This window comes from Lynx rufus, unplaced genomic scaffold, assembly GCF_022079265.1.
Source record: "Lynx rufus isolate CCGP_SWC_20201006 ecotype Redwood Valley unplaced genomic scaffold, mLynRuf1.p SCAF_2, whole genome shotgun sequence".
NCBI classification, from domain to species: domain Eukaryota; kingdom Metazoa; phylum Chordata; class Mammalia; order Carnivora; family Felidae; genus Lynx; species Lynx rufus.
The window spans coordinates 7,099,323-7,122,321 of NW_025814834.1; the positions used below are offsets into that span (position 1 = coordinate 7,099,323).

The following is a 22,999-nucleotide window of genomic DNA, read 5'->3' on the forward strand; positions in this document are numbered from 1 at the left end:
CAACTACTCCCATTTCACAAATGAACATACTTGGGTCTTTAATATTGAAGCATTTAAGGCTAGGGAAAGCATCCTGTTGGGATACTGAAACGTAATTGGGACGTCTCCATCAACTCTGTGCACAGTGGTTATTAACACATCAAGTTCTAGATTTGCCGGGTATATTTGTGTGATTGGATTTCTTTATCTGTTGAACAAAACTTCCATATGCTGATCGTTCCCGAGAAATGAAGATAGTGGCAGTTCATTGGGCCACCCGGAGCCTTTTGGGGAGACGGGTGTGCGGGGCTGGCTGGCTTTACGTATTCATAAGGTGCAGCACCTGCCCTTGATAAGAGTACCGAGCCTTGACCTAGTGATTCAGAAAGATCTTTGTCTGAAATCTTTCCCTTTTCTTCATTACAAATCTGTTTGACTTCAGGGCTCCTGTATCAGGAATACCGAGACAAATCAACACTCCAGGAAATTGAAACCAGGAGACAACAGGATGCAGAGATACAAACCAATGCCCATGTTTCCCCGGCCAGCGAGGAGACTCCAGGAGAGGATGAGGACGAGGAGGAGGAGGAGGACGAGCCGGCAAGCCCGCCCGAGAGGAAGGCTCTGCCCCAGATCTGCCTGCTCAGTAACCCCCACTCGCGATTTAACCTCTGGCAGGATCTTCCAGAGATTCAGAGCAGCGGGGTGCTGGAAATCCTCCAGCCCGAGGAGATCAAACTGCAGGAGGTAAAGGGCTGCCCGGAAGGGAGGGGGTGGGATCTCCTTATCTCCTTTCAGAACATACAGGTGTTTTAACCAGGGGTGGGGGTGGGGGGGGGGGCGGTGGTGAAGCTTCTTCTGTGAGGGGAGGACCTCCAGCTGGCCAACCAGAAGAGTTCCAGGCAGGGCTCAGCCATCCAGGACATGCAGGGAAATTCACATCATTTCACAGGCAGCAAAAAATACCTCATTACCTTCCAGGAGAGCTCAGCCCAAGCCTGCCTGTTCACAGCATAGCTGTTCCATTAGAGAGCAAGGTGGCATTCTTTTGTCCCCGCCATTGCCGTCGGGTGTTTGTGGGGCGCACGTGAGCGCCCATGCACTCGGTGATGCCGAGCTCGCTGGGCCTGGGAAGGAAGTCAGTCATCTGTGGCTCACCTTCACCGCGTCATTCTGGAGCCCCTGCCACCTTGCCCGAGCGAATCTTCCCTGAACGGGAAATCCGGGACTTGCGCGCCTTCTCTGCTCCACTTGATGGTTCAGCCAGACCTTGCCTGTGAGCTAGGCTGAGGCAAAAGCACTGGGTTGCCTAACGGTTTGTCGCAGGCAGGGAGAAATAACCCGTGAAAAATTAACAGTGACAGAAACGCGTCGCTAAGAAATCTACGCGTTCATTTAGTTGAGCAAAGATTACTTGGGTGCAGAAAGCGCACCTGTGGTCCAGAGTCACCAGGGCGTGGCCGGTCGGCGGTGAGGACAGAGACTGCTGGGGGGAAATGGCGAGGATCCACGTGGGTGCTCACCGGGAATTTTAAAAGGTGGACAGATAGGTGGAGAGATTTGGGGGTTTTTTTCAATCTGTTCAGTTTCATCATCTGTCTCTCACCCACACTCACGTGCCCCTTCAAGACCATACTGGAACTTGTTCCTAGATGCGGCCGGGTCTCCAGATGGCCTGCCCTGTTTAACCCCTGTGCCTTCTGCACCGGAGTCTACAGAAACATTTGTTCTTCTTGTTTATTTAAAAGGCACAAGTAACGTGTGCCCACAGCCCACGACCGGGAACGAGAGCACTCCTGACCAGAGTCCCCTAACGTGGACTCAGGCTCACAGTGTGCTTGACAGCCGCTCAGGGAAGGCTAGGGGGCCGTTGGGGGCGGCGGGGCGGTCTTTTGTGCAGAGCCGCCGGCACCCCACCCGGGAGGGTCAGGGACAATCAGGAGGGATGGATTAAAACTTGACATCCCTTGGGCCTTATGAGCAGTGACTTGTAAATGGCTGTGTCAAGAGTTTTGTTTTTTCTTATGAAACTTCTGATGTAAATAATGTGTAGGCATCCATTCCCGATGTGGCTTCTCCCCAGTTTTGCATAAAAAATACTGGAGGAGGCATAAAGAAGCCAGTCGCCCCCACGGAAATGAAGATGTATGGGGGTACCTCCCCGGAGGCAGGGGACGCTGGATTGAGAAAAGCAACCTTGAGGAAGGTGCCGGAACACGTGGAGAGACACCCCTCCCACCCCCGCAGCTGTCCGTCCCTCCTAGAGGCTTCCCCAGCCGCAGACACGGCCGCTGTCCCTAACTAGGAATTATACAATACTATTTTGTATTTGACTTGTTTCACACAGTATTACCACCATGGGGCCTTTTTTTTTTTTTTTTTTTTTTGGTCCCTGGAACAAGGAAAAAAGACCAATTTCTGGGTAAATATTTCTTTTTCTTACCTTGATAATTAGAGAAATAAAGATTTGAACTACTTCAGAAAGCTTAGGGATAAACTCTAGTAGAACTTATAAGCTTTCTACAGCATAAGTAAAGTTAAAGCAGAGAGCACAGGGCTGTCTTTGTAATAAAAGAAAACCATATTCTTTGTAATGAAAGAAAACCATAAAACACACACACACACACACACACACACAAACCAACAACATAAAATAAGGCGGCAGAGTCCGTAGCAAACTTATCAGTTAGAATAAGTGTAAATTGCTTAAATCCTCCATGGAAAGACCGAAATCCTCCAATCGATTGGAAAACTAGACCCGTTACATTGTGGGACAGAGTCGAATTCGGATAAGTTAACAAAGGGAGCGAATCATCTTGTATTGTTAAAGGGATCCTTTACGTTGATGAAGGTATCACTTTATTTTTAAGTGTTTTAGAATTAAATAGGCAATTCATGAACACGTTTTCGTTGTTCAAGAAAACACAGTGCAGACGTGTGCCGGCCTTTTCTCGGCTCCTGGCTTCTCACCGGGGGACCAGCTGTGTGTGTCTTCTCTTTCCTGTTTAAAGTGTAGTCACAATGTCACAAAACTCTGGTTTTGGAGTTCAGACACTTACAGAGACTCGTAGGGGCAAAATCCTTACGGATGTTTGTGAGGTTTCCCCCCATACTTACAGTTGTTTTATTCAAGAGCAGTTTGATTTGGGTTTTGGTTTTTAGCAACTTGCTTTTTGTTGGCCTCTTAAGAGCCTTCAGCTTAATTTTCATGAAAACCGCTCCCTGTGGCCTGCAGTACAGCTGGCTTGAATGAGTGTGACGGCAAGCACGGGGGCGGACGGCTCATAGGTGGGGAGGGAAGTGTGCAGGTGGCCTGGTGACCAAAGAGCTCAGCGGACCCCCGCACAGCTTTGCAGGGAAACAGTGCCATCGACTCAGCAAGTGGTCCCGCGGAAGAGCTTCTGTGTGCATGTATCTCCGTGCTCATGTGTCAAAGTGCGCTCTAGGGGCACCTGGCTGGTTCAGTCGGAAGAGCGTATGACTCTTGAACTCAGGGTCTTGAGTTCGAGCCCTCTTGGGTGTAGAGATTACATAATCAAAAGAAAATTTTTTTTAAGTGAAAAAAGTAAAAAGTGAACAGTTTATTTTAAGGTTTTCTAAGTTCGTATGTATGCTTTTTTTTTTTTTTAATTCTCAAGTTAGCTAACATAGAGTGTAGTCTTGGCTTCAGGAGTAGAACCCAGTGATTCATCACTTACGTATGACACCCAGTGACCATCCCAACAAGTGCCCACCTTAATGCCCAGCCCCCCTTTCCCCCACCCCCTCAACCATCAGTTTGTTCTCTGTATTTAAGAGTTTCTTATGGTTTGCCTCCCTCTGTTTTTATCTTATTTTTCCTTCCCTTCCCCTATGAAAATCTGTAAAGTTTCTCAAATTCCACGTGTGATTGAAATCATGTGATATCTGTCTTTCTCTGACTTCTTTGGCTTAGCATAATATCCTCCGGTTCCATCCGTGTTGCTGCAAATGGCCAGATTTCATTCTTTTTCATCGCCGAGTAGTACTCCATTGTATGTATAAACCACATCTAATCTATTCATCCATCACTTGATGGACATTTGGGCTCTTTCCATAATTTGGCTTCTGTTGACAGCGCCGCTGTAAACATTGGGGTAAATGTCGCCGCAAAGAACAGTTTAAATGGTGGTGGGCACTGCCAGCTTGCCATTCAAAGAGGCAAGGCAGGTTCCGTACTGCCCCAGGGGTGCCAGTTAGCAAACCGCAAGATGTTTGCCCCAGTCTGTTGGGTGAAAGAAATCATACCTCGTTTTAACCCGCCTGTATCGATGACGTGTAAATTGAGCATCTTTTCATATGTTTGTTGGCTGTTTCCGTTTCTTTATCTAAGAATTGCCTGTTCTTATCCTTTGCCCATTTTTCTATTGGGGCGTTTATCCAGTAGGACCTTGGATTTCGGGTACCTTGTTCAGCGAGGGTTCCGCAAGACGAGCAAACACCTCTAATGAATTTTAACTTGACAAGTGAGCCATGTCTTGCAGTACAAGTAGGACATGACGCCACATGTCACATGATCACAACTGAGTCAATAGTTCTTGAAATCTGCTTTGATATATGAGTGCTTTGGATTACGAGCATGTTTCCAGAGCAAATTATGCTCACAAGTCAAGGTTTTACTGTATTTCTCTTCTTGATCGATAGCAGCTTTTTGTATGTTCTGGATGTTACATTTTTTTATGTACATTTAAAATGTTTTCTTCTGTCGTAAAGCATAGGGGAAGTGATTTAGCATGGTGGTTATGCGCACAGGCACCGGAGCCCAACTGCCTGGGTTTGAATCCCAGTTCTGCTACTCCCTAGCTGTGTGACCTTGGGCCTGTTGCTTAACCTCTCTGTGCCTTTGTTTCCTTATCTGTAAAATGGAGATAATCATAGTACCTGTATCACAGGGCTGCCAGGCACATCGACTCAGTTAGGAGGATAAAGAGCCATACGGGCTGATCTCAATGGTGCCCTGGCTTCCTGCTTTGTCTGTTGTATCTTTTTTCACATAAAAATATTTTGTCATTTTTATAGGAAACCTGCCAGTCTTTTTACTGTTTTCAACCTAGTCTCCTAGATGTTCTGTCTTATGATTAGAAAGTAGGAAGGCCATTCCCAAGAGGTGCACTCTACAATGAAAAGGTAATATTACAAACTATTATGAACCGGCAGCCAGACAGAGCAGAATCCGTCAGAAACACTAGCAGAAGCTGACACATACAATATACTGTCTCTGTCGGGGTGGGATATACCACAGACATAAGCAATCTGAAGACAGTCATGAGGTGGGTTTAAGACATTTTTACAGATCTCTGTAGTCACTGAAGGCGTGTCGCCCACTGGTAGCCTGTCTCCACGTGGAGCTACGGATCCCTTAACGCGGTTAACCCCAACGGAACATGCTGTGCATGTAAAATACACACCAAATTTTGAGGGCTTAGCACAAATAAAAAGAAAGCAAAGTACCTTATTAATAATTTCTATATTGCATGTTGACATAATATCCTGGATATACTAGATTAAGTAAAACAGATGAAAATTTTCCCATTTTTTTTTTTACCTTTTTTAATGTGGTTACTAAGAAATTTAAAATTGTATCTGAGACTGCTATTTCTTTTGGACAGCACTGCTCCTAAGAGAAGCAATCTTTTATTTTCCAGTGTCCAGAAATACCACCAAAGAGTGGCCATGTTCGACAGCCATAAGAAAAAGCTCGATAAATGTTTATTAAAATCGTACAGGCCGGAATCTCTCCGCCATAAAATGCAGTGAAACAAGAAAATAAATGTAAACAGTGTAAAAACCTCACATCAGAAATGTTTAAATGCTCCTAACCTTTGAGATAAGAAAGTAAATCTTATAATTATAGACTTTTTCAAAGAGGATGAGGAAGATGCTACATTTTTAAAAACATACGGAATGCTGCCAAAGCTGCATTTGGATAAAAATTCACAACCTTACATGCTTTCATTATTAAATAAGGAATAAATACAAAATCAACTGAACTAAGATGTCAGCTTGAGACATACGGTGGGAAAACCCCCACACAAACATACTCTTAAGGAAAGCAGACAGGGTAGAGATCAAAAGATAACGTAAGTTTTGAGTGAAGAATTATTTTCTAGGAAAATGTAAGCTACCAAAAATTAACTCAAAAATAAAAATTTTTTAAACACCAAAATATACCAGGTAACCAAAAAAATCTACAAAAGAGATGTTGCACCCAGATGACTGAGTTGTGCCAAGTGGTCAAAGCACAGAGGAGTCCCTTGTTGCTTAGAATAGCCTAGAACACTGCTGGCCAGCAGCATTTTCTGCAACACCGGACATGTTCTATAACTGCATCTCCAAAAGTCTCCAGTCAACATGTGACTGTTGAGCATTTGAAACCCAGTTAGTGCAACTGAGGAACCAAACGTTTAATTTTACTTAATTTAAACCAACCTCCATTTCAAGAGCTCCAGGTTGCCACTGTATTGGTCAGGACAAGTCTAGAGCAGGAATCATCCATTAGTAAAGGACCAGATAGTAAATATTTTAGGCTTTGCGGGCCATACGGCCTCCTTCACAACCACTCAGCTCTCCATTATAATGTCATAGCCGCAGATAGACACCATGCAAAGGGATGGACATTCCAGTTAAACTTTACAGTTACAGCTGGCCGGCCCATGGGCTATGGTGTACTGACCCCTGGTCTAGAACATGGCAAAGAGGGAAATACACACATAATTTGAAAATCTTAGTAACCAAATCTGATCAGTAGTGCACACACACATTGCAACAAATCCACTTAAACACCCCCTCTCTCCATAATCAGTAGGACCTGGAGGCATGAAATCAGGACATAGAAGAGTTGAATGTCATTCAGGCGCCTGGGTGGCTCAGTCAGTTGAGCGTCTGACTCTTGATTTCAGCTCAGGTCATGATCCCAGGATGGTGGGATTGAGTCCCTCGACCAGCTCCTTGCTGGGCTTGAAGGCTGCTTAACATTCTCTCTCTCTCTGCCTCTGCCCCTCCTCAACGTGCACACATGCATGCTCTCTCCCTCTCTCAAAAAAAAAAAAAAAAAAAAAAAATTTAGGAAGTGGGGGGTGGTGCCTGGGTGGCTCAGTCACTTAAGTGTTCAACTCTTGATCTCAGCGCAGGTCTTGATCTCAGGGTCGTGAGTTCAAGCCCCTCACTGGGCTCTGTGCTGGCCTACTTAAAAGAATATCAAATAAATAATAAAACAGAATCTACTTTCTTTAAAAAAAAAATAAAGGAGAATAATTGACTGTCATCAACCAACTGGAACTAATGACATTTATAGGACACCCCACTCAACACTAGTAGAATACAGGTTTTTTTTTTTTTTTCAAGTGCACACAGAACATTCACCAAGATGGATCATAGCACGCTTTAAGAAATTTTAAAGAATTCAGATCAATGAACTATTGAGACCTCATCAAAATAAAAAGCTTCTATACAGCAAAAGAAACAATCAGCAAAACTAAAAGGCAACTGACGGGATGGGAGAAGATATTTGCAAACGACATATCAGATAAAGGGTTAGTGTCCATCTATACAGACCTTATCACACTCAATATCCAAAAAACAAATAATCCAGTGAAGAAAGGGGCAAAAGACATGAATAGACACTTCTCCAAAGAAGACATCCAGAGGGCCAACCGACACATGAAAACATGCTCAACATCACTCATCATCAGGGAAACACAAATCAAAGCCACACTGAGAGACCACCTCACACCTGTCAGAATGGCTAAAATTAACAACTCAGGCAACAACAGATGTTGGAGAGGATGCGGAGAAAGAGGATCTCTTTTGCACTGCTGGTGGGAATGCAAGCTGGTGCAGCCACTCTGGGAAACAGAATTGGGGTTCCTCAAAAAATTAAAAATAGAACTACCCTATGACCCAGCAATTGCATTACTAGGTATCTATCCAAGGGATACAGGGATGCTGTTTTGAAGGGGCACATGCACCCCAATGTTTATAGCAGCACTATCAACAATAGCCAAAGTATGGAAAGAGCCCAAATGTCCATTGATGGTTGAATGGATAAATAAGATGTGGTTCATATATATAATGGAGTATTACTTGGCAATCAAAAAGAATGAAATCTTGCCATTGGCAACTACATGGATGGAACTAGAGGGTATTATGCTAAGCGAAATTAGTCAGAGAAAGACAAATATCATATGACTTCACTCATATGAGGACTTTAAGAGACAAAACAGAGGGGCGCCTGGGTGGCTCAGTCGGTTAAGCGGCCGACTTCGGCTCAGGTCATGATCTCATGGTTTGTGAGTTCGAGCCCTGCATCAGGCTGTCTGCTGTCAGCTCGGAGCCCGCTTTGGATTTTGTCACCCCCTCTCTCTGTGTCTCTCTCACTCATGCTCTCTCTCTTAAACATAAATAAACATTAAAAAAAAACTAATAATAATGATACACACTAGCTAAAAAAAAAAAAATACAATACCAAGTGCTGGTGTGGATGTGGGAGAACTAGAATTCATGTACATCACTGGTAGGATTGCAAAATGGCTGCTCTGGAGAAGAGTGGGTGGTTTCTTTTTATTTTGTTTTGTGTTTTGTTTTAGAGAGAGAGAAAGAACACAAGTGGGGGAGGGGGCAGAGAGAGAGGGAGAATCTGAAGCAGGTGCCATACTCAACACAGAGCCTAACTCAGGGCTCTTATAAGTGAAACAGACAGCGTAGAGCCCAGCAGTCCCATTCGTAGGTGTCTACCTAGACCGGTGTCTCAAGAGCAACATTATGACATTTGGGGCTGGATCATTCTTTGTTGGGGGTTGGGGGGAGCTCTCCTGTGCATTGTAACACGTTTCTACCCCCAGTTGTGACAACCACAAGTGTGTCTCGATCAGCTGAATGTACCCTGGGGAGCAAAAATACTTCCTCGTTGAGAACCATTGCTCTAGACACATAAAAAACTTTAGATACATACATAAAAAACTCACATTTACGCAAAAGCCTGCACATGAAGGTTTATAGTATCTCTATTAATAATTGCCCAAGACTTGGAACAACCCAATTATCCTTTAACAGATACGGATACATCTCCATTGGATATGGATACAGGTCCGTACAATGGCATGCTGCTCTGTGCTAAAAAGAAGATCTATTGATACGCACGGCCTAGATGAATTTCAGAGGCATCTGGCTGAGCAAAAGAAACCAGAAAGTTTCCACACTCAGTGATTCCATGTATAGGACGTTCTGAGAACAACAGTTACAGTGACAGAGACCAGATGGATGATTGCCAGGGGTGAGGGTTGGGGACGGTGTGACCAGAGCAGGATAGCACAGGGGCCCTTTGATAAAACCCTTGTGCGCCCTGGTTGCAGTATTGGTTATAAGTATCTATACTTGTGTTAAAATTCACAGAACTGCGCACCCCAAAACAGTCAATTTTACTGCATATTAATTTAAAAACTAAAATAAAAAAAAAAGGGTTGAATGTCCTCCTTCTGTTCAGCCCAACAAAATCAGCACTCTTTCCCACACTCCCCCCAAAGATAAAATCTAGATCTGTCTCACTGTGAATTAAGGCAAAAATTTACCTAAAACACAAGAAAATCAAACCTGCAGCTACATTAAAAGAATAACATACATTGAGCACATAGGCATGAATACAAAGATAGTGTCAAGTTTGGGCCAAAATGAGTCATGTCAATAGGCCAGAGGAGAAGAACGTCCTGATCTTCAAAGACATTGAAAAGGGAAGTAGTCCATTTATTTCCATCTAAACAAAACTCAGGATACTGTCTGAAATGTATAAGGAATATCTTAAGTCTATAGCCAAGATCACATTGAACAAAGATTTGTTGGAGGCAATAAAGGCAAGACAATGAATCTTGCTAACGCTGATGTTCTGGAAGTTCAAGCCAGGCCAACGTGACAAGGGAAGAAATAAGAGATAAAAAGCAATAAAGAAGGAAAGTCAAAGCCACTCTTACCTGCCAATGAAGGATGGCTGCCTACTTAAAAATCTTGGGGTGGGGGGCGCCTAGGTGGCTCAGTCAGTTGAGTGTCCGACTTCGGCTCAGCTCATGATCTCGCAGTTCGTGAGTTCGAGCCCCACGTCGGGCTCACCGCTGTCAGCCTGTCAGTGCAAAGGGTGCCTCATATCCTCTGTCTCCCTGTTTCTGCCCCTCCCCTGCTGGCGCTCTCTCAAAAATAAATATTTAAAAAATAAATAAAAAATAAAAATCCTGAGGGATTCAAAAGTCCTGGATCTGATAAGGCAGTTGAGGGAAATGCCTGATTCTAAGAAAAACATACAAAACTTAGTTGTTGTAGGTATCAGCAAAACCCAGGCTTCAATCAATTAGTAAGCTCTATCAATAAGAAAAAGATGAGTATCCCAAAGGAAAATGGACAAAACAATTCTCAGGAAAACTGCCAAGCGGCCAGTGATTTAAAAAAGGAGGAAAAAAAAAGTCACTGGTTTAATCAACGAGGTCCAAATTAAAGCAGAATTGAAGTATAGGCCTTGCAAATGGCAGAGACTTTTAAATATATTTAAAACCTGGTGTTGGGGAGATTTTTAAATGAGTACTCTCAAACCCAGCTGATAGGGAGAGTATACCAATATTTGTACCAACCCCCTACAAGAGTATGTTTGTACACTGTCCAGTGTTACTATTCCTAGAAATTCATCTTGAAAAATAATCAGAAACGTGCACAAATATTTATTAGGATGTTCATTCCAGCAAAAATTAGGGGAAGAATGGGGGTAAGAACCCGACATGCCCAATCATGGGGGAACTATCTAGTAAGACAGCGTACAAAGGCAAAACATGTAAAAAACGTGTTTTAAAAGAACGAATGTGGGCGTCTGGGTGGCTCAGTCAGTAAAGCATCTGACTTCAGCTCAGGTCATGATCTCGTGGTTCATGAGTTTGAGACCTGCGTCGGGCTCTGTGCTGACAGCTCAGAGCCTGGAGTCTGCTTCGGATTCTGTGTCTCCCTCTCTCTCTGCCCCTCCTCCACTCATGCTCTGTCTCTCTCTCTCAAAAATAAACAAACATTTAAAAAAAGGAAAAAAACGAATGAACTAGAATTTACGACACATTAGAAATTTTTAAAAGGCTGCATAGGCACCTGGATGGCTCAGTCGGTTAAGCATCTCTCTTGATATCAGCTCAGGTTGTGATCTCATGGTTGTGAGACTGAGCCCTGCATTTGGCGTGGAGCCTACTTGGGATTCTCTCTCCCTCTCTCTCTCTGCTCCCCCCCCACTTGTGCCGCACACCCGCTCTCTCTCTCTCAAAATAAATAAACAAACATTAAAAAAATATTTTAAATAAAAAAAAAATCATGGTGGAACATGACATCTATAGTAGAATTGGCATAGGAAATAAAGATATTTAATACATTTCATGTTTGTCATTTTCTATGGATCTGATAAAGATCTGTAAACAACTAGGATGAGCTCACCATAAATATAGTCCCGCGCAGTAGCAAATAACGCGGGCACGCAGGCTTCTGTGTGTCTTGCTCTGAGTCTTTATGGTCTGACTTTTCACATTTATTTAAAAAAAATTTTTAACGTTTATTTATTACTGAGAGACAGAGAGAGAGCATAAGCAGGGGAGGGGCAGAGAGAGAGGGAGACACAGAATCCGAAGCAGCTTCAGGCTCTGAGCTGTCAGCACAGAGCCCGACGCGGGGCTTGAACTCACGGACCGCGAGATCATGACCTGAGCCGAAGTCGGACGCTCAACCGACTGAGCCACCCAGGCGCCCTTCATGTTTATTTTAAAAAGCTGAATGTGAGTTTCTATTTTGTTAAAACGTGGCGAGGGACACCACAGGGAGACCTTCAGATTTTTTGTTCCAAACCGGTGACTTCTGCATCAGAGCTCCTCGTTTATCAGAGCAAGTCGGGCAACTTGTACCGCCAGCCCCATCTGTTGTTGGAACGTCTTTTCCTCCTTAAGCTACACAAGCAGCAGGTTGCAGTGAACTACTGTTCACACACGGAAAATACCCCGAACGATGGCCTTTTGGCCGGCCCGAGTCTTAATCAGTCATCGAAAAGCCAGGATTTAAGAGTAAAACTGTGCGTTTCCCTGCCTTTCTCAGTAAGTAGGTAGCTGAAATTGGAAAACCCCATCTTAGGTGTCGGGTAGGATTTTCTTGGTTTTGTTTTTTGGTTTTTAAACTTATTCTGAAGCTCTTGGTTCCCACTGTCCTCCTTGGAGAGGTCTGGGAGTTCCTGTTTGAGAACACAACGGTCTGAGAAAATAATCCGTCGTACATTCAAGTGACAAGGTTAGGAAGGGTAAGGTGTTCAACGGGGGGAGGGCAGGGGCTTCCCCGGAAAGCCGTGGAACACAGAATTGTCCTGAAAGGGAGCAAAAAGCAAGGAGGAGGGACCAGGACTGGGGAGCGGTGGGGACAGTCACTAGCAGGAGGAAACATCAGACAGCACTTGACTCTCACCAGGCCTGACCCCGCCAGAAGAATCTGGAGGGGCCGTCCGTCCCCAGCATGCACTGGGAGTGGTCACTCCTGCGGCTGGTGTGGCTTGTGTCCCCGGCGAGGGCCAGTAACCTGGCTCGGCAAAGAGATAGTAAAAGACAGAGTTGCCCTGGTCCTCAGTCTTGGTGAGCTGGGTGTGCACAGCCTGAAAAAAAAGGAGCGGGAAATGATATTTTGAGTATCTCCAGGGAAACGGGGTCACACATACACTCCCAGAGGACCGCCTGCCCAGACTGGTGCTGACTGGCAGCCGGACAGCCCCAACGTGTGCAGACAGAACTCCAGCTACATCCAGCCCAGGACAAGCAGGGAGGGGACCCAGTGGCCGTCCTGTGTGGGCCTTCTGGGGCATCTGTCCAGCTCTGGTATCACTCAGACAACCTGAGTCTGCTCAGCCTGCGACGCTGGGGAGGTTTTTTCCTGTTTGCACAACTTAGAACTTACATGTTTGTTTCGTTTTTCCAAAAGAAAACTATCCCTTTTAGAAGGAAATTGTGGGTTTTTAATATGATATCCTTCTATCAAGAAATTAAACCGTGATTGTTACTTTGCTCACCAACCCTCGTTGAATCACATATTTGTCCCCTCAGGAAAAACCTTAACAATGCAGCGGATTAGTCTCTAGTCGGGATGGGGCAGGGAATTTTGCCCTGTGGCCTAAGCCGGACAATAGCCACCACACAGCACATCAGTTATCTCCTGTTTTATAACAGATACCTGGAACTATTTTAACGAAGCGAAGTTAGCATTTGTCATTTTTAAAAGGAATCTTTTGGATAAGTAATTTATGTACCTGATCTAAAGTGCAAAAAGTGAAAACCGTCTGTTTCCTGCCTGGCCCTCAGGGCCCGCATATGTCTGTCGCCCAAATGGTGAACTGTTACTACCTTGTTAATGCTGTGGTTTTTTGTTGTTGTTGTTGTTGTTGTTGTTTTTAATTTTTTTTTTATTTTTGAGACAGAGACAGAGCATGAACGGGGGAGGGGCAGAGAGAGAGGGAGACACAGAATCGGAAGCAGGCTCAGGCTCTGAGCCATCAGCCCAGAGCCCGACGTGGGGCTCGAACTCCCGGACCGCGAGATCGTGACCTGAGGTGAAGTCGGACGCTTAACCGACTGAGCCACCCAGGCGCCCCTGTTGTTGTTTTTTTTAACGTGGCAAAATGTTTTGAAAGTCTTTCTGTATCAGCCCAAATGGAGCACCCCATTCTTTTTGTTCTTGTTGTTAGCGTGATGGGCCTCCAGTGTTTATGATGTTCTATAATTTATTTTACCCGTCCCCCATCAGTGGACATTTGCCATTAGAAACGTTGTGGATCGAGGACGTTCGGCGCTGCGTTATTTAAGACTGAGAGCCATGCAGTGGGTTGCTGTGGGAATTGCCAGGTGGAACCATTGAGTTAAACGTTACCTGTTTTGCAAGTTTGGGGAAGATATTGCCCAATGGCCTTCACGCTCAGGTGGGCGGGTCCTGCTTCGGCATCACCGGTCTCCGTCATCTAGCCGTTTTGTCCTGACCACGGTGCTGGACCATAAATGATACCTCGTTGTGGTTTTGATTTGCCTTTCTCTTACGTGAGTGAGGCTGCACATCTTTTCAAGAATGGAGGTTTTTAAGTTTCCACCTACTTTAGTGTAAACTTTTTCACAAATTACCTTATTAACCAGGTCGTCTGGGGAAACCATAATTGGGGCTGGTGACGGGTGGGCTGTTGCCGGTGGTGTGGGGGGCGCACCAGGGCCCCCGGAGGCTGCAGGCGAGCTCGAATTTCATATGTGACGCCCAGGCCCGTAGCAACACCACGAGGCAGTTGTCGCCACGCCACGCGACGGCCGAGGCCCTGGGAACTTGCTCCGTCTCGTCCCTCCTTGAGCTTCCCACCTGGACCAGACCTCACTGCAGTGGGTGGAGGGGTGGGCTCTGGAATCTGACTTCGTCCTCATCCTTGGAAGAAAGAGACACTCGGAAGGGCTTCTTCCCCCCTCAGGGCCTTTTGGGAACCACTTGTGTCCAGCTTAATGCCTGTGGGCTGTGAATTACGGTGCCAGCGGCAGAAGTGAGGGAAGCTTTGGGCCGTTCCAGCCGGCTCTCGGGGGACCGGTCTGACAGGGTGTGGAAGCGCGTCTACCCGGGGTGGCTTCGCCGGCACGAAAGGACTCTGCCTCTGATGGAAGGGCCTGGCCGCCCCTTTCCTTTCCCTGGCTTCGGCCACACCCGCAGAGGAGACAGGGAGCGTGTGGCCGTGCGTGGACAGCTCACCCGAGTGGCCGGGGTGGTCTCGGGCCCTCGGGCCTCCGGCTCATCTTCGGGGTGTGTGGGGTGCACGGGGGCTGAGCCTCGGAGCACAGAGCCCGGCCTTCAGCAGAACAAGGTGGCCGTCACCCCCTCTGGCTGGCACGTTGTGGGACACGGAGCTGGGACCGTGGGGTCTGAACCAAAGGGTCCATGGGTTACGTGCTCACAGTGCTGTGTGAGGGCCGGCGTTTCTTCCGTGTCTGCAACACCCCTGTGTCAGTTGGGGGTGGGGGGTGGGGGGGGTGGGGAGTTAGTCATATTTGCTTAGAACTTGCAAGCTGCGGTGGCTTGACGTTTTCTTAGGAAACTTAAATTTAGCAGCAGGAAAGAGGTTTGACTTCACCCCTGAGAGAGAAGCTTCCCGTCGTCCTGATGGCGCCCTTGTTAGCGGGGCCTGGGTGGCCGTGGACAGAGTCATTCAGTGCTGGGGCCGCTGGCGAGGCCGGTGGGTTGTGCTTTCTGTGGCTCCGTCCTGTAAGGAGACCAGGCCACCGGGACTCAGGGATGATTCCAGAGAGGCCACCAGCTTGTCTCCGGTCAGCCGCGGGCACTAGGGCACCAGGTGGGCTCTCTTCCGCGGTGGCCCAGGCTCTGATGGGTGGGCGTCCCCTGAGGGGCTTCGCTGTGGACTTTCTCACTGTCGCTGGGCAGGTTTATGCCATCGAGTGTCCCCCAGATCACAAACACGTCGCTTACTTTGCCCCCTGCTCTGCCTGCGGCGGCGTAGAGGGGGAGCCCGGCGCTCGGAAAACCCCTCAGCCGTCCAGCGGTAACCGTGGGGGCATCACCCCACCCCTGCGTCTGCTGGTTCCTTTTGGAGAAACGGCAGCTTCCGGGTGCCCTTTCCCAGGGGACCGGGGAGGACTTGGAACGAATGCTGGTCCCTCCCTGTCTCCTTCCACCTGTCCTTCCCGAGCCCTGGAGCTCCAGCTTTCACAGCCAGAGCCTCCGGCCCCGGACCAGGCTTCTGGACGGAGGGGAGGCTACAGTGAGATGTGGGGCGCCCGGGGCACTGACCTCTCCTGCTCATCCCTCTCCTGCTCCCCGTCCCTCCTCTGTGCACCTGTGATAGCTTCCTGGGGCTGTTACAAGAAATTAGCACTGACTAGGTGGCTTGTCAGGGTTTGTTCGCACCCAGCTGGGGGACCAGAAACCTGAACTCACGGTGTCCTCGGGCCTCGTTGCCTCTGCGGACTCCAGGAATCCGTCTGCCCCTACTGGCTGCTGCATCACCCCATCCCTGCCTTGGCTTCACGTCCCTGCTTTGTCTCTGTGTCCCATGTCCCTCGTGTGTCAAATATCTCTCTTATAAAGAGACCCGCCATTGGGTTAGACTCTCAGCCCAGGGTGATATCCTTGACATCCTTTTTTTAAAAAAAAAGGTTTTTTTTAACATTTATTTGAGAGAGAGACACAAAGTGTGAGTGGGGGAGGGGCAGAGAGAGAGAGGGAGTCACAGAATCCGAAGCGGGCTCCAGGATCCGAGCCGTCAGCACAGAGCCCGACATGGGGCTGGAACTCATAAACTGGGAGCCGAAGTCAGACGCTTAACCAACTGAGCCACCCAGGCACCTCTGTGTCCTTAATATCCTTAACTTGCATCTGCAAAGGATTTTTTCCCAAACAATTTGCCAGAGCTTAGAATGTGAACACAATTCGGGAGTGGGGGACCCTACTACTCGGTCCCTCTGGGCAGCTATTGTGGAACCTGAACCCGTCCTCGGTCAGGGAACCGCGGAAGGTGAGGATGACCCCAGGGCGGTCTCAGGAAGGTGGGTGCCTTGCTTGTGAGCAAGGGAGGAAGGTGAGCTGACATCCGAGCGCCCTTGCCGCACAGAAGCCCCATGCCGCGGAGGATGGCCCTTGGACTCTGTTGTTGTGTGCGTGGGCTCGGTGATCAGATGACAGTCACGGTACAGAATAGGGGTGCCTCCCAAAAGTTCATTAGATTCTGGATTTATTTCTCTTTTTCAAAATGAAAATTGCTTTATCGATTACATTTTAAAATTAAGCCACGAAGGAAATCACAGATGCTCACTTTTCAGTTTTCAGACAAGTTAAAGGGTGAAAAGATACAGGTAAACGTTGCACCCCCTGCTGATACCTGTGGTTGACAGTTGTGGCCTTCCAGCCGTCCTCAGGGGCGTGTCAAGGTGGGCGTCCCTCTATACAGATTTTCACACCCATTCGGCACCTGGAGACCATCAGAGCCACCCATCGCGGCTGCTGGGGCTTCGGGGCACGGCTGACCTCTTGGGTTCGCGCATGCTCTGTGTTTCGGACGTCAGGCGGTCTCCGGCTTCAGTGTCGCGAGCCAGGAGCGCGTGGTGTCTTTTAGGCAGAGGCGCACTGGCCGTCGGCGTGCGGAAGTCCTTGCTCCCCGCGGCCTCGTGCACACAGGCCTGCGTCTCGCTGGGAGCGGGGTAGACGCCCTCCTGCGAGGTGAGGCCCGGGACGTGACCACCAGCTCTCCTCCTCCGTGTTTGCCCCGACGCAGGCCATGTTCGAGCTGGTCACTTCCGAGGCCTCGTACTACAAAAGCCTGAGCCTGCTCGTGTCTCACTTCATGGAGAATGAGCGTCTGAAGAAGACCCTGCACCCGTCTGAGGCGCACATCCTCTTCTCCAACGTCCTGGACGTCATGGCCGTCAGTGAGCGGTGAGCCACCGGCTCGGGTCCTTGTGGGGCCTGGCTTCCGGAATCTTCTCCTCAGCCAGGGCCCGGCTGAAACCTGTGGTGCCCTGGCTTCTCTGCTTGTGTGTGTTGGGATGACCTATAGTAAGATATAAATGAATACGTAAACCCAGCCCTCTGCCACCTGAACGGTGCCACGGCAGGTCACGTCCCCCCGAACGGGCCTGGGGGCTCCTTCCCGTCAGCACAAGTGTCCATGAGCCCCCACAGTCAGGCAGGTCTGCGGCGGGTGTCCTGACCAGGTCCAGGGGTGTCCGTGTGAGCTGCTCTTCATCCTGACTCTGGAAACCCTGGCTCGCGGGGCCCCGGGGCCCTCTGAGAGCCAGCACAGAGCCTGGCCCTGGACGTAGGCTTTCTCTCCCCAGTTAGATGGCATTTCCAGTAATTTTTGGAACTGTGCTTACGTTTTGCCTATTTGAAGGGTGGGAGGAACTTGAGGAGGAATAAACAAGCACTAATCGGTTCTTGCAAAAAAGAAAAGCATGCCAGTCGTACCGTTAGGGTAGAGGATCCAGTGGCCATTTTCCCTGGAGGCCACGGAGCCTGCAGCCCAGAGCGCAAAACTCGGCTTCTGGGTGAGCTGGTCCAACCGTGCACGTTCAGACGTGAAGCCAAGGTGTGGCAGGAGGGGCTCCTCCACCCCCTGGGGCGCCCCGGGCGCTGCTGGCCCCCTGTGGGTCCCCCCTCCGCGCTGACACCCACCTCCCGGGGGCAGCCCCACCCAGTGGGCTTGGGCACATGGTTGCCGAGAGACTTGTTGGCCTTTGCCCCCTGACCCCATTGGGAAAGGGGTGTCTTTTTACATATGTACTGACTTCCGTTTTACCGTGGAAAATTCCAATCATGCAGAAGTAGACACGCCAGTATAACGAGCCCACCCCTAGCCCAGCATCTAGGTTTGCCTGCGTCCCGGCCCCACGCCTCCCCACCACCCACAGGATCTTTCTGAAGCAAATCCCTGTGGTCACCTCATCCGTGAACACATCGATATGTATGCAGAACATAAAGTCTCTTGCTGTCTCTTTAAAAAATAGCCCTAGTGCTGGTACGCACCTAAAAACACTGAACGTAGAATTCCTCGATGTGACCGAACGTGCCGTCGGCGCAGGGATCGCGGCCCGTCGCGTTTGTTGGTTTGTCGGAGCCAGGCCCGGTGGTGGAGACGTGTCTGTCCTCAGTGTCGCCGTCCAGGCGCCCTTAACCCCAGCCACTGCCCCCCTGCAGGTTTCTCCTGGAGCTAGAGCGCCGGATGGAGGAGAACATCGTCATCTCGGACGTGTGCGACATCGTGTACCATTACGCGGCCAACCACTTCTCAGTCTACATCACCTACGTCAGCAACCAGACCTACCAGGAGAGGACCTACAAGCAGCTGCTGTGAGTGCGCCCGGCAGTGGGGCCGTGGCTCCTCCCATGGTGCCACCGCGCTCAGTCCTTGGACCTCTGCTTTCCCGGGATGGTGCCCAAGCCTGGCACGTGCCGGGGGTTTCGGGGTCACTAGAGAAATGTCGACCCCAAGACAGTCAGCCGTGGCACCCACTGGGCCTGTGTCCAGAACGGCTGGGCTGAGTTCTGTGAGGTTTAGAGAAGAGGGTCTGAGGCCCAGAGGCACCCTTGGGGCCCAAGAGGTCAGGAAAATGGTTTGAACCAGAGACAAAGGCAAGGACGGGGCAGGAGGAAGTCTTTGGTGGTGAGTTCATTACTAATCTGCCCAATTGTTTTTTTTTTAATTTTTTTTCTTTTTTTGAGAGAGAGGGGTCACAAGTTAGCAAGGGGCAGAGAGAATGGGAGACAAGTAGGGCACGAGCTCACCCGATGCGGGACTCGAACTCATGAACCGTGAGATCGTGACCTGAGCTGAAGTCAGATGCTGAACCGGCTGAGCCCCCCAGGCGTCCCTGATCTGCCCCCTTGTAAACTCGCCTGGGGTTTCCATTGATGAGATAACTTCTCAGTCAACTAGCCTCTTCTGAAGTGTCCACACTTGTGCGCCACGTGTCAGTGACCGTCACCAGTGATGTGTCCCTACCTGGACTCAGGAGCACGGAAGGTCTCTCTGAGAAGTAACATCCGAACGTTACGCTGCCCTGGGCCTTGCTGTCAAGCCTTGTGGCTAACTGTGGATGTTTTAAAACTTGAGCATTCGGGGGTTTGGAGGTTTTACATTTGGGGGTTGAAAATTGGGACTTGAGGGAATCAGGATGCCCGTTTTGAGGACAAACCTGGGGGAGACGAGCATACAGGGGAACAGGACGTAGGCGTTGCCGTGCTGAGGGTGTGCTGGTGTGCACCCCGTGTACCTGAGAAAGAGGCAGAGCGGCCCTGCAGGTCCCCCGAGCCCTTGTCGCCCCTCCCACCCCCCACCCCCCCGCTGAGCCACCTGCACACAGGCCATCTCTGCTGGCAGGAACGGCACAGCTTTCCTCTGGCAGCCGCCCCCAGCCCGCCGCTGTCCCCGTCACTACGTGGGTTCACCTCGCCACGGTTCCCTGCAGGGCAAACCACCAACTTGTGCGTCTGAGTCACAGACTTGGCCACACGAGGAATCCTTGCCTTCCCACACACAGCACACTTTGCTAAGTTTTCAGGGGCCAGGCATGTGAAGCCCCTGTTGTTATTTGACTTGTACACGAACAGTTTCTTTTCCGTGAAAAGGAAAGAAGGAAAGACATCAACACGTATCCTGTGCCCGTGGGCCGTCTGGCTCCTACGAGGCCCCCCGTGCTCTTCTGATTCACGCCTCCTGCGAGCCGGAGACCGACTCTCGTGTCTGTGTCCCCAGCCAGGAGAAGGCGGCCTTTCGGGAGCTGATTGCGCAGCTGGAGCTGGACCCCAAGTGCAGGGGGCTGCCCTTGTCCTCCTTCCTCATCCTGCCTTTCCAGAGGATCACGCGCCTCAAGCTGTTGGTGCAGGTACCGGCCTCCCCGACCCGGCACGCGGACCGGACTTGCCCGGGCTTCTCCGGCTGCAGAGGGCTTCCTGTGGTCATCCCAGGTCCCTGCTAGCTTTCTGGGAAGTTCACTTGTTCCACAAATCCTCGTGAAGCTCCTACTGTGTGCTGAGCAGTGGGGACTCGGCCCCTGTTCCCCTGTCCCCACAATCTGGGGGAGAGACAGACAAGCCCGCACAACTGGGAAGTGGTCGCGGCTGGAAGGACGGTGAAATAGGGTGACACGATGGGGGGTGACTGCCTGGTCAGTGCCAGTTCGGGGGGTCAAGAAGGACAGACGAGTGGCGTTTGAGCCGAGACTTGGCTGACAGGGAGGAGCCATTCAGGTGCCAAGGAACTGCTTTTGCACAAAGGCTCTGGGGCAGCCGGGTTCACAGCCACGAAGGCCAGTGGTGAACTGAGGGAACTTGACGGGAGTGAGTGCAGAGATGGGGAGAGAGGCCAGTTGGGGCCCTAAGGGACCAGGTAAGATGCTGCGGTCATTCTTCAGCATGTCGGGGAGTCCCCTGATCTAACTGCCTCTGCGAGAGCACACAGGCTGCCTGTGCAGAGTGATGGGCAGGAGAGCAGGAGGGAAATGGGAGAAGGGGTTAGGAAGCCACCGGAGGAAGAAGTTTAGTCTGGGGGAGAGGTGGGGGAGGGAAGAGGGGAGATGTTGGAGGGAAACCGGAATTGAGATGAACTGAGACGCCTACTTGCTACTTCGGGTCAGAGGGAAGAGAGTGTGAACTTGAGCAGTGGGCGTGATGGCGCGGTCTTCCCCGAGGCGGGGAGCCGGTGGGAAGACAGCAGGACTCAGTGTGGACTAGCTGAGCTTGTGGTGACTGAGCAGTCAAATCTCCAAGTTCAGAGTTAGGGAGAAGTCTGAGCAGGGCCTGTGGGCATCGAGGTGGCATTTAGTGAAAGGAGACCGGCCAGGAAGGAGAGAAGGGGGTCCCCAGACCCGGCTGTGGGACACAGTGGCCAAGAAGGAACAGTGGTGAGGAAGGAAGACCAGGAGGGCTGCCTGGAGGGGGTGACACTTCCCGAAAGGGGGTCTCCAGCAGGGCAGAGACGCGCTGTGCCTGGCACCCGCTCCTGGGCTGCTGGGAGTCCACCAGTCACACGGAGGGGATGGTGTGGATCTGGCCGTGGCTCTAGGGGCCCGGGCTGAGACGATGACCCAGGAGCCACAGTTAGGGGAGGTCAGAGGTCAGGCAGACAGCAGGCCAAAGACCTGGGGCAGCTGGCTAGCTCCACGGTGGCAGTAGTAAGGCGGGGAGGTCACAGCCCTCGGCAGGGGGAGGGGGACCAGGGCTCAAGGCCCAGGAGCACAGAGATGGGATGTCAGAGGAAGCGCCCCCCGCGCCCCCAGGATGGCAGGAGAGAGCTCTGGCAGAGAAGGAGTGCGAGCCCAAGTCACAGGACACCAGTGAGTAGGGGGGCTACGTGTGAAATTTTTTTTTTCACTTGGAAAAACCGAAACAGAAAAACGGAGAAATTATTAAGAAATTTTATAGGAAATAAAAGAGATTCTGTAGGAAAAGAGCATGTGTGGCTATATAAAAAAATGAATTTTTGTACGATGAAAACCAACAAAACTAAGATCAAGACCCATCTTGCTGTGGTCTCGAGGAAACAGAGGGGCCAGGGGATGGCCGGTGGAGCCATCAGGGAAGCGTTCCCGGGAAGCACGCTCAAGGCAGAGGGACAGTAAGCAAGACGTTAACCCAAGAAAATCAAACAGTTGGAAAAGAGACGTTTTCATCAATAAGAACAGTTAACAAAGCCTCGGGGTTCTTGCGACTTGATCCCAGGGGAAAGGGTGGGGAAGGCCCCGGTGCCCACCGTGAGCGTAGGGCTCCCCGCGGGGACAGGGCCATCCCGAGCATGCCTTTCCCCCAATGTTGGGTCCACCCCGCCAGCATGGGGTCACCTGCTTTGCTGTGGTCTCCTGGAGAGCCCCACGGGATCTTGGGATGTAGCCTGGCCTCCATAGTTAATCCTCTCGGGAGACTGCCTCGGGGTCATCATTTTAGAGCTGGGCCCGGCTGTGGGTGGGGATGCCCGGTCCTGGGCCAGCCGTGGTCAGGATTCAGGATGCCCGGTCCTGGGCCCGGTCATAGGTTCTCCTGCCAGTCGGGCTCTTCGATGTGCTGCTGCTCATGGGGGCGGGGAGGGGAGGAAAGGCCACAGGTGGTCGTATTAATGCAGATTTTCCCGTGCTCAGAACATTCTGAAGAGAGTGGAAGAGAGATCTGAGCGTGAGTGCACTGCCTTGGACGCCCACAAAGAACTGGAGATGGTGAGCCCCGCTTTCTCTTTCTCTCTCCCAACAAACCGTTGTCCTTGTCTGGACACCCACCGTCTGGCCCTGCTTCCTCCTATGTTGGTGGGTCTTTGGAAACTGCAAATTCAGTTTAATATCAAAAGAAAGTCATCGAGGGGCACCTGGCTGGCTCGGGCAGGTAGAGCACCCGACTCTTGATCTCGGGGTCCTGAGTTCAAGCCCCACGCTTGTCCTTGCCTGTCTCCGGGGTCTTCCCTCCTGTGACAGGCGAGGAGGCTGGGTCTGGCTCTTCTTGTGCCCCG

The 22,999-nt window shown here is 50.1% G+C and overlaps 1 protein-coding gene across 2 annotated transcripts in view; it reads left to right on the plus strand.

The window, feature by feature from the left end:
- The window catches only part of NGEF (neuronal guanine nucleotide exchange factor), a 73,091-nt gene that overhangs the window by 44,453 nt on the left and 5,639 nt on the right, over positions 1–22,999 (plus strand). For both annotated transcript variants that reach the window (XM_047085911.1, XM_047085912.1), the window contains 5 exons: positions 422–726; positions 17,282–17,442; positions 18,703–18,855; positions 20,261–20,390; positions 22,638–22,712. In XM_047085911.1, coding sequence (XP_046941867.1) covers positions 422–726; positions 17,282–17,442; positions 18,703–18,855; positions 20,261–20,390; positions 22,638–22,712 — 824 coding nt within the window. The remainder of the gene's footprint in view (positions 1–421; positions 727–17,281; positions 17,443–18,702; positions 18,856–20,260; positions 20,391–22,637; positions 22,713–22,999) is intronic.